The sequence below is a fragment of the Vigna radiata genome, unplaced genomic scaffold, assembly GCF_000741045.1.
Source record: "Vigna radiata var. radiata cultivar VC1973A unplaced genomic scaffold, Vradiata_ver6 scaffold_233, whole genome shotgun sequence".
Taxonomy (NCBI): Eukaryota; Viridiplantae; Streptophyta; class Magnoliopsida; order Fabales; family Fabaceae; genus Vigna; species Vigna radiata.
Window position 1 is genome coordinate 207,233 of NW_014543121.1, and position 11,430 is coordinate 218,662.

The 11,430-nt window shown below is 31.7% G+C and overlaps 1 protein-coding gene across 2 annotated transcripts; it reads left to right on the plus strand.

Moving 5' to 3' along the window:
• Nucleotides 1-2,509: 2,509 nt before the first annotated feature.
• Nucleotides 2,510-9,555, plus strand: LOC106753199 (fatty acid amide hydrolase). 2 transcript variants are annotated; one of them, XM_014634990.2, is made up of 21 exons: nt 2,510-2,878; nt 4,170-4,275; nt 4,576-4,685; nt 4,797-4,857; nt 4,956-5,143; nt 5,553-5,682; nt 6,196-6,273; nt 6,375-6,522; nt 6,656-6,768; nt 6,860-6,935; nt 7,024-7,095; nt 7,179-7,230; nt 7,374-7,445; nt 7,550-7,630; nt 7,838-7,938; nt 8,026-8,118; nt 8,411-8,479; nt 8,569-8,633; nt 8,774-8,835; nt 9,027-9,122; nt 9,318-9,555. In XM_014634990.2, exons 1-21 carry the CDS (start codon nt 2,876-2,878, stop codon nt 9,396-9,398), a joined length of 1,857 nt encoding a protein of 618 aa, XP_014490476.1. In that variant the 5' UTR covers nt 2,510-2,875; the 3' UTR covers nt 9,399-9,555. The 2 variants fall into 2 exon arrangements, with proteins under 2 accessions (XP_014490476.1, XP_014490479.1); XM_014634993.2 differs by lacking the exon at nt 2,510-2,878 and adding an exon at nt 3,887-3,989.
• Nucleotides 9,556-11,430: the final 1,875 nt, after the last annotated feature.

Genomic DNA, 11,430 nt, shown 5'->3' on the forward strand with positions numbered 1-11,430 from the left:
GTATTTTTTTTCTCTAACCATTTTATTTAATAATGAGTGTTTTTTTAGTTAGAGCTAGTGCAGAGATGACAGAGGAAATGTGTTGAGTGAGAGAGATGAAGGAGAAAGGGTTGAGAGGAATGAAGGAGGTGAATAAGGGTTTGGGGTTTCTTTTTTTTTTTATTTTGAGAATAAAAATTAATAAAATAAGACAAGTGATTTTGATTTTTTTCAATTAGGGCTACAATAGGGATGACAGAGAAAATGTTAGAGTGAAAGAGACGAAAGAGAAAGGTGGAGAGGAATGAGAGAGGTGGATAAGGGATTGAGGGTTTCTTTTTTTATTTTTTTAATTTTGAGAATGAAAATTATTAAAATACCCTTAACCTTAAAACTTAGAATTCATTATATATAGGGATATTTTTGTCTACTGAAACCCGGTACACATTGCTAAAATGTACCAACTGAAAAACAGGCGTACGCAAGTTAGCAAACCCCTATATATATATATATATATATATATATGAGTTTGTTAATGCGTGTACACCTATTTTTTTCAGTTAGAACATTTTAACAATGTGTACGGGATTATAGTAGACAAAAAAATACCCTTATATGTTATGGATTCTAAGTTTTAAAGTCAATGATATTTAAATAATTTTCATTCTCAAAACTAAAAAAAAAACTCCCAAACCTTTACTCACCTCCTTTATTCCTCTCAACCCTTTCTCTTTCATATCTCTCACTCCAACATTTTCTCTATCATCCTATGCTAGATCCAACTGAAAAAAAAAATTAGAAATACTCGTTGTTAAACAATTTACCTCTGTAAAGAGTTGAGTCATTGGCATATTCGCCTTCAGACAAAGGTTCATTCAAGATCTCTTCAATTTCATTATCTTCACTAACCTCTCTAATTTCATCATCTGCAGATGTTGAATCATCTCTTAAAAAACCTTCAGGCCAATTACCAATTCTTTCTGATGTCATTATGCTTGTGAAAATTAGATAAAATTAGATAAGACAAAAATTATAAAATGAAAACTCATTATAAAATCATTTTTTGTAAGAAATTATTTAATAGCGTTCCTGATTTTTTCCAGGCAAATTACCAATTCCTTCATATGTTATCATACTTGTGAAAATTAGATAAGTCAAAAATTATAAAATGAAAACTCATTATAAAATCATTTTTTTGTAAGAAATTGCTTAACCGCTAATGCTTCTGATTTTTTTTTAATTGGGGCTACAGTAGAGATGATAGAGAAAAGGTTGGGATGAGAGAGATGAAAGAGAAAGGATGGAGAGAAATAAGAGAAGTGAGTAAGGGTTTAAGAGTTTCTTGTTTTTTTTTTTTTTTTTTTTCAGTTTTGAGAATGAAAATTATTTAAATATCCTTGACTTTAAAACTTAGAATCCATAATATATAAGGGTATTTTTTTCTACTATAACCCGGTACACATTGTTAATGTACCAACTAAAAAACAGGCGTACGCATATTAACAAACCCCATATATATATATATATATATATATAAATCACTTTTATCTAAGCAATGCATATTGATTAATGCTTATTGATTGAATAAAATTTTATTTCTTTCTATCTTAATAAATATAAGGCTCAAATCCTTAATTGGTCCCCATGTTAGGAGGGAATTTTCAGTTTAGTACCTGCTTTTAAAAGTGTATACATTGGTCCCCATGTTTTGCAATTTGTGTCAATTTAGTGAATTAATGACACTTCAAACAAGTTTGTAACAGCAATTGGAAGGTGTGCAAACGTTCAAACAGTTAATAAACATGCTGCAACTCAAAATGACTTGTCCACTTGCAATTTTCAAGTCAAATCAAGCCAAATTGATGGTTCAAAGGGACTAAATTGACACAAATTGCAAAACATGGGGATCCAATGTATACACTTTTAAAAGCGGGTATTAAACTGAAAATTCTCTCCTAACATGGAGACCAATTAAGGATTTAAGCCTTAATTAACCATTTCTTAAATGAATTATTTCAACAAACACAAATTCTTTTAAAATATATCCAACAATATCAAGTAACTTCACTGTAGTACTTTAGTATATTGCTTTTATTTAAATCATTGGTATATATATACATCATTTGTTTGTTTTTAAGTCTTTATAAAAAAACGTTTTTAGTCTTTATAAAAAATTTACTTTGGTTTTTAGTTTCTATAAACATCGTTTAAATTTTAATTCGAAAAAATATATATTTTTTTACTTTAGTTTCAATAATAAAATAATTTATATGTTAGTTTCTATAAGTATAGGGAGACTTTTTATTTTAATCGTAGTTGGTGAGTGTATCTGACGATGATACTTTACTATCTGAGTATGCGCTTCACGCTTGGGCTGGTAGACCCAACCCAAAGACACGTTCATGAACAATTGCATTCCTTGTCTTATTCACCATATTATGAGCTCCCAGTAGTAATTGTATTGCATCATCACCATCTTCATAATATCTTTAAGTTGCAGCAACTACTCTCCCTTACGGAAACTTGATATGTCCCCATCACTAAAGTTGTTTTAATCTCATGTGCTCTTGTACTCATATTTTACTCTTAACCAACCAAAGCTATTTGATTTCACAATTTTTTCAGGAAGAAGAAAAGTAATGGACAGGCTCATGTGATGCAGTGGACCACTATAAATGTAGAAACAACTCATATAGTAAATTGCATTAACTTTGGTGGTGCTCCCTAGGACAAAAAATAATAAAATAAAACAAAAGATGGTGGTGGTGGAATCAGAAGGAACCTCGTAGTCACACAGAATGGAGTGGCAGATGAAGCAGGCCTCCATCAAATTCGCAACATTTTCAACCTGCACACTCTACCGAGTCCCTAGAACCAAAATAAGTACTGCAACTATATGGTAAGGAAAATTATTACATGACTTTGACACAATACGTTTTCTAGATCTGACTAATACTACCTTGCTACTGTGCTTTAAATTGGTTAAAACAAGTTGAAGCAGATGCTCATTAATTCCTACTGTAAATCCAATTTATTGCCATCTCTTACCTTAGCATCCAAAAGTTGGCTTTATTTGTGTCTTTGAAAGTTTCTTTTCTTGCTCATTTCACCAATGAACTAATTAATATTTCTTTATATGTTATTCTATTGATGATATGTTTGGCTTTCTGGTAGAGACAATTTCAACTCACTATCAGGGAAAGAACTTGCTTTGAACATGTTTTTTAGAGTAATTAGTTATACACTATAATCTTACATGATGATGAGCATATTTATATAGGGTAAGTTAAACCTTATCTAGTTCTTTATCTTTTAAATTTGGACTAATTTAGTGTCATAAAGATAGTCATATTTTCGTAACTATTTTTTGACTGATAAAACTTCTTACAGTATGTTCACTAATAAGAAAAGTACGGAAAGCAAAATAAGAAACGATCTTAAACATGGTAAAAATGGCATGGAAATGTGTCTAGCAAATACTGGCACAAGGGTTTGATAGAAGATTTTAATTATTCATTTGACAGAACTTTATATTTTTAACTATTTCTGGTTCAAACATCAACTGTGTTTTATAATTATAAGTTCATCAGAATCTTGGAAGTACTATACTGATCAAATTTAACAAGTAAAATATTAAAATGAATTCTTTGAAGTAAATGATTAGGATGAACCTTAAAAATAAAATAAGAAAGAAAGAGTATAATTCAGGATATTGAATATTAAGATATAGACTAAAATGATACATATACATACAGTGAAAAGATGAAGTTCGTGAAAAGATGTAAGGACAATGTATACGAAAGCAATGTAATTAAACAATAAACATTCTGGCAGTGACAGTCAGTTTGACTTTGTGAAGTGTGGGTAAGAAAAAAAAAAGGGTTATATTGGTATTCCCCATTGTTGGGGTTGAAAATTTACGAAGTTTTGTTCATGCAAAAGTAGTTGAGCTCTTTTCACACCAAAGAGACACCAAAACTGTTGTGAGGTTTTGTTTTAACTTTATCAGTGTAAGTTCTACCATTTTCACGCAAACCACTTTGTCTACTAGTTTTCATACCAGATTCTATCCATCAACATGACAGTTAAAAGCACATCGAATTTCTACCTCATTCCTCTAGTAATCTCCGCCAAATTTTCCTATAACTAGTTATCTACCCTTCTGACATTTTTCTCCAACACTCTTTCAGGGGCTAATGGATTTCTTGAAACGTGAGGGTGTGGTTTACACGCCCGTGAAGGATGTGGACTTAGGCTCCCATAGCACTGAATTCTACCTGCAAGCTAATGTCAAAGGTTTATCATGCACTGTCTTTTTTTACTTTCTCTCCTAGCATCACGGTATCTTGATTTTTTCTTCTTCTAGTATGGTTTTCCATTGAGTTCTTGTGACAATTATAACATTGACTACTCCCTAGTATGTGTCACTCTATCAGGTTCAGAAGGGCTCTGCATGTGCTGGTGTTTTAAGTTTTAACACTAATGGCATTTGATTGGATATTTGAACCAGATTGTTAGCTTGTAAAAGTATTGATAGTGATGGATGATATCCATGCACACCCACAAAAATACTACTAATGATCTTTGCCATCACAGCTCCCCGCATGACTGGACTTTTGGTCAAGATTTTCACTCATCTATTGGAGTGTCCAATACTTGGAACCTTCCTACTGCTCATATTGAAGGGAAACAATCTTATTCACCAGGTATGCTTCATGACCATTTGTATTCCATTTCATGAACTTCTGTTCCAGTAAAGATTGAATTCTAAATAACATCTTTAAGCAAGTGCTTTTTGTTTTATTCCATTTTCACAGCTTATCACAAATGCAGAGTTCCAAGAACCACCTCTCTTTGTTCCCTTGCATGATTTTGAAGGTTTGAGAGATTGTGGACATGAGCATATTTGATTGCAAAATTTTGGCCTTACATTGCCTTAAGAGAAAGTGGGTCACCGTTTCTGCTTATTCTTGCAGACATAAAAGAAAGAGAAGTCAAATGCTTAGACTCTTCTTTGCCACCACCGGAGAAAGTTCATCTTGCACTAGATTGTTTGCCAACATCTTCACAGGAAACACTTGATGGAACAAATTCTTCGTTCTGCCGCTGGACAATAATGGATTATGCCAAAGCTTACCGCTCAGGGGACATAACACCAAGCTTGGTATTTTCATCTTTTGATATACTTATGTTTTATTCTCTCATTCTGTCTTTACATTTTTACAATTTCTGCTTTTAGTTTTTAATTTAAATTTAAATTTTGACAGGTTAAAGTTCCTGAGTTTTTTCTGCTTTGTCACTTTCTGTTTTTTACTATCAAGCAACAATGCTAATGGAGGACATAATATCATTAGGTTGTCAAAGTAATTGTTACTTGATAACAAGAACTAAAAGTGATGAGAGAAAAAAAAAACTCAGAAGCTTTGACAGCTCAAAATTTAGATTAAGAACTTCAAACTGTACAATGAGTAATCTGCATCCACAAGTCCTTCACATTTCTAGTTCGTTCTGACTTCAGAATTTTGATGTACTACTATATTCATTGACTCTCTTTCTACTTTAATTTTTTGCAGGTTGCTGAACGGTTTATTGCGGCTATTGATGAATCCACAAAACCCTCTCTCCAAATGGGATTCTTTATTCACTATAGTGTTGATGATATTCTTAGACAAGCTGCTGAATCAACTCATCGACATCGAAGAGGTACTTCAGAGCAAGTCAAACGTCATTTCAATTCAACATTTAAGTGATCCCTTCCTATGGGGTTGTCGTTATTGAAACTCATAATTATGGGTACATGTGCTTTCTGCATCCAAAGATAAAATGTGTGCCACTTACCTTTTCCTGACTCCACTTTCAACTAACATATGTGGTCATTTGCCAACCGTACAAGTCTAATGAATTATATTCTAGGAGTGCTAAAAACACATTTTCTAAGACACTCCTAGTACAGTTTTTGTTAGTAGTTAAAATTTATTAGGAACTATGAAAACAGAAGTAAATCTCATTATATAAGAAGTAGGACCAACACAATTCTATGGTTTTCATTAATTTTCAATCAATAATGAAGACTGTGTTAAAAAAATCTAGTGTTAGCATTTAGAAACTAATATTTTAACTTTTGAAGTAGCCCAGAAATTACATTTTCATATTTGTGTTCATATATTATGCGTACTCAACAATGTTCAGATAGTTGATGTAATAATATTTGTGCAGGGGAACCAATTTCAGTGTTAGACGGAGTTCCTGTTGCTATCAAGGATGAGATAGACTGTTTGCCATATCCAACAACAGGTAGTGTAACGTGTTATTGTTTTCCCTAAGGAATCTTGTATTCAAATGATTATGTGCTGATTTCATGATTCACTTGAGCCTCTAAAAATGTTGTTCTCAAGGAGGTACAACGTGGCTGCACAAAGAAAGGCCGTGTAACGATGATGCTTGCTGCGTTAAGCGTTTAAGGTTATGTGGCGCCGTACTTGTTGGGAAAAGCAATATGCATGAACTTGGGTCTGGAACCAGTGGGATAAATCCACATTATGGGTAAGATCAGCTTGTGTTATAATCATATTCACATTATGTGACATCTTTGTTGGACTTGTCTTGTGAATTCAGTATCAAGGAATGTTCATAGAACTAGTTGGTAATAAGAGCATGTTTGCTTATTACTTTGTAGGCCTGCTAGAAACCCATATGATCCCAGTAAGATTGCAGGGGGTTCTTCTAGTGGATCTGCTTCTCTGGTGTCTGCTGGACTGTGTCCTGTTGCCCTTGGTGTTGATGGGGGAGGTATTTGATTTATATCTGTACATCAAAGACCAGATAAATCAGCATTCATTATTTCTTATTACTTGTGATGTTTGCTCATTTATATGTTCAGGATCTGTAAGGATGCCAGCATCTCTTTGCGGTGTTGTTGGTCTAAAACCAACTTTTGCACGTATACCACATGATGGGTAGGTATTCATATTTGTTTTATTATGTTTAAATACTTTAAGGATTATAATGTAATAACTTAGGAGAATGATCTTCTGCTATATGCAGAGTTCTTCCCCTGAATTGGACAGTTGGAATGGTTGGAATACTAGCAGGCACAGTTGAGGATGCATTGATTGTGTTAGTACTTCTTTCTATGATATTCATTCTACAAGGAAATTTTAAGATTGGTTTTTCAACATCTACTCTTTCATTGTTTATAGTTATGCAGCTATTAGTGGTGAGATTCCATATCAGAAGATTTTCAGTGTGTTGGTAAGATCGTTTTTCAAATTAATGATTTTTTACCATCTATTAGTCTTTCCATGTTTATAATATCACATATGATTCTGATTAGATATGCACTTTCAGGTTCTAAATTTCTAATATCTTTGAATTTCTTATTATTTAATCTTCAGACCAGCATAAATCTTCCACGACTGAGTTTGACAAAAGGCATATTTGACATCAAATTAGCAAAATACGGCAAGGTTAGAGTCCTGTTGGCAGCTACAAATATCTTCTGCACTATGATTATAAAAATTTTAGAAATAGGTTAACATCATGTTGTTTAACCACTACTTCCATCAATTAGTGGTTTGATGATTGCAGCAATGATGTCAGAATGTGCTGCTCCAAAACTTTGCTCAAGCTTCAGGATCATTACAATTGGAAGGTACTGAAAAATATAAACAAAATCATTTCTGCTTTCCCTACATAAACAAAGTCGTATCTTATTTGATGTGAATTTGGAAGAAGCCATCTTTTTAAGGCAGAAAATTCTTAAAGCACTTTTAATACTGTTACTGAACCCATAATTGAGAAACAGCACATTACAGTCATCACTTGCTAACATGCTAACTTCCTGTCTCAAACATGCAAGATCATAGATGTGACCATACCAGAGATAGAAGCAATGCGCCTGGCTCACTATATAACAATCGGATCTGAATCTTCCACTGCACTTGATTCATTTAAAGAAAAGTATGCAGTCTTATAAACTTTTTACCTTCCTCATTATCCTCTAGCTTGAGAAGTAATGTCGCTGATATGACCAAATTACTACAAAAGGAATTTTGCAGAATTAGGATGGGATGTAAGAGTAGCACAAAGCATCTATGGTGCTTTCAGCGGCATGGAGTATCTTAAAGCTCAGAAAATGAGGTAAGATATGAAAAATTAAGCCAATAAATTTTGCTAATTAATAAAATTACTGTTTTTTTTTTTTAACACACTCTTCACTCTTAACAAAAAATTAAAATTTATTAGAACTTCCTTTTTGATGAGGTTCACTTACGGTTTTATTACTTCCAATCAAACTTAACTGATAGTAGATAGTGTCTTTTACTTCAGAAAAAGAATAGTCCATAGAACTGAATTTGGTCATATTAGGAATGTTCTTCCTACAACAGTTTTATTTTATTTTTTTCTTTTAATGAAAGAAAAATATGAACAGGAATCGTCAACTTCAATTTCACAAGAAAATATTTGCCGAGGCAGATGTCATTGTCTCACCAACAACTGGGTTTGTCCTTTTTCCTCAAACATCAAAGAATGGTGGTTTCTTCGTGTTTTGCATTTTGGTAACACATTTATGACATTTATCTGTAACAGTGTGACTGCATATCCAATTCAAGATGATGCTATTCAGACAGGTGAACTTGACTACGTGAATGGAGGTACAGCATACATGAAATTCATCTGATTAACAATGAGACCAAGCTCTGCATGTTATGTTGAAGTTATTGGTAGCATTATGTATATGAAGTACCAAAATTTCCTTGCCAAATCTGAATTTTTTTTTTCCCACAATTTTCAGCTGCACTTGTTCGTTATTCCATAGCAGGAAATTTTCTGGGACTTCCTGCTGTCACTGTTCCGGTAGGATTATACTCACTTTTACTTAGTTTCTTGGTATCTTGGATAAACTTATTTACAAACATTTTTTAAAAAATAAGAGAAATATCCCCATGAACTAAAAATATTAATACGTAAACTAAAAGTATTCTTTCTAAAAAATGAAATTTTTATTAATTAGTTTATAAAGAAATCGTGTGTTTGTCATTTCACAGGTTGGATTTGACAGATTAGGTTTGCCTATTGGACTCCAGTTTATTGGAAGGCCTTGGTCTGAAGCCACACTCATTCATTTGGCATTTGCAGTGCAGGTAAAATTCCTTTCTCTAAACAATTTTTTTAATTATTTACAGTATTTTTATATAATTGTATGAAATTTAAGAAAATAGAAATGAACTTTAAGAAAATAAAACCAAACATAGATAAAAGAGAATATGGTAATTTATGTAAAGTTAATAACTTTTGGTTTGGTTGGTATTGAAAAATATTTTACTGTATTGAATCAGGCTATATGCATGTCAGAGTACAAAAAGCCGAAGGTTTACTATGATCTGCTGAGAAAGAAGAATGATAGCAATGGCATGTAGTTTGAAGCTAAATAGTATAGTTCTCATCAATTTTCTTTTTCTGTCTTTCTGTTGTTGAATTTCATGTATTATTATTACTATAAAATTCGATGCCTTTCGTGGCAGGTATCACTTGCTGCATGTGTTATATAATCCTTTGTCTTAGATATTAGTTTTACTGCCCAATATTTACTCACAAGTTTTTTTTTTTTTTTTTCATTTCCCTATTTTTGTATGGCAATTCTAAAAGAAAAAATTATTTGCAAAGTAATTTTAAGAATGCTGCTTCATTCAAAATTAATATTATTTAGGCCTTTTGTTTTTGTTTTAAAAAAGTTGTCTCTTAGTCCTTTTATTAGGTTTTCACGATATAAAAATGTTTAAATAGATAGATTATTTTATTTTTGTAAGTCTTATGTTATATATATTTTAAATACTTTATATGAAACTTTACCTCAAGGTTATTAAATGAATATTTAATTTGATTTTGTGGATCTTATAAGCAACTTTGTATTTATGTATAATACTTTAAATATGTTTTTTTTTTTTTTATTAGTTTCACTCCTTCAAAATATTTTTTATATAAAGAGTAGTGGAAGCAATTATACTTTAAAAAACATAGTTTAATTTGTAAATAATAGTTTTGTGATTATGTTTTATGTTTGTTTTTTTACAAGGCAGTTACTAAATAAATATGTTTAGATAATATCGTTTAGAGAGGCTAGATTTGTCAAAGGGGCTGCAGTGGAATGGTTAGCGTAGAATAACAAATCAAGAGGATTTTTAATATAAATGTGTGTCTTTTAATTTTTATTCTATTTATCTTACTACGCAAATAATAAATATAAATAAAAGAGTAAGGTAGAGAGAAATTTGCACAAATGAATTTTATACTGGTTCAAATCTTACCAATCCTACGTCCAGTCGCTTATCTCAAACCAAGATAAATAATTCACTAATCACAAAACAATTACAAACTACATTCACGAAGAAACAATTTGTAAGAGTTTAGAAACCACCTTTCTTGATACCACAAGAGATGAACCTGCACCTCCTTTGAATCTTCACAAAGGATGAGACACCTCCTCCGAATACTTTAGGAAGGATAATCCTCTTCCACACACCTCCTCAGACGCACCAAGGATGAACTAGTTATTCCTCCGTCATCGTAGTAGCAATGTACCAGCACCACAAACAAGAGTTTCCTTAGCTGAGCAAGAGCACATAAATCTCAAAGGGTTCTGAGTATTTGAGGACATAATTCTTAAGCAAATACTCTTTCATTCTTCGTAACTAGCCATTTAACGCTTTTAATCGATTAATGTAAGTGTTAATCAATTAAAATCAGTACAACGGCTAGTTTTCAAAAACCAGAAAACTCCAACGACTATCTTTAATTGATTATTCTAAGAATTAATCGATTAACCAATATATTAAAATAGGTAATAATCAATTATTCCCGTACCAATTGTGTTTTTTGCACCTATAATGTTATAATCAATTAATACTTGATTTAATGGATTAAAACCATGCGTGTTTTATTCTAAACAAAAAATATAAAGTATGAAGGTACAAGAATCAAAACCTTCTACAAATCTAAGTCCTAAACATCAAACTTTATTACAAAAGATTTTTATAACAAAAACAAGTCTTCAAAGGATCTTCATGAATCTTGATATACCTTGACTTGATTTGGCATCATCAAAACTTCATCTTCATCATTTTGCTAACATTCTCCCCCTTTTTGATGATGATCAAAAACTCCTTTGATTTAAAGCTTTTGGTAATAATCTAGACAAAAACACAACTTATGGAGGAAAAAAGCATTAGTGAATAAAAACAAGTAAACAGATAAGCTTTAAATATTTTCTCCCTATTTTTGATCATAATTAAAAAGTTGTGTTTCATGTTCTCCGCCTAAGATAATACTCCTCCTTAATAAGAGCATGTATGCATATGAGCTAAATATATTTTGAAAATTAAGGATTTAATCAAACATACACAATAAGAGATTTAAAACATATAATTTTAAGATAAAGAACTTTAAAAATCA

Excerpts from the sequence above, each read along its gene's own strand:
- LOC106753199 (XM_014634990.2), top strand. Across the intron at positions 7,231-7,373 it reads AGAAGATTTTCAGTGTGTTG|ACCAGCATAAATCTTCCACG; the intron begins GTAAGATCGTTT and ends TTTAATCTTCAG. Across the intron at positions 7,939-8,025 it reads CTTGATTCATTTAAAGAAAA|GAATTTTGCAGAATTAGGAT; the intron begins GTATGCAGTCTT and ends TTACTACAAAAG.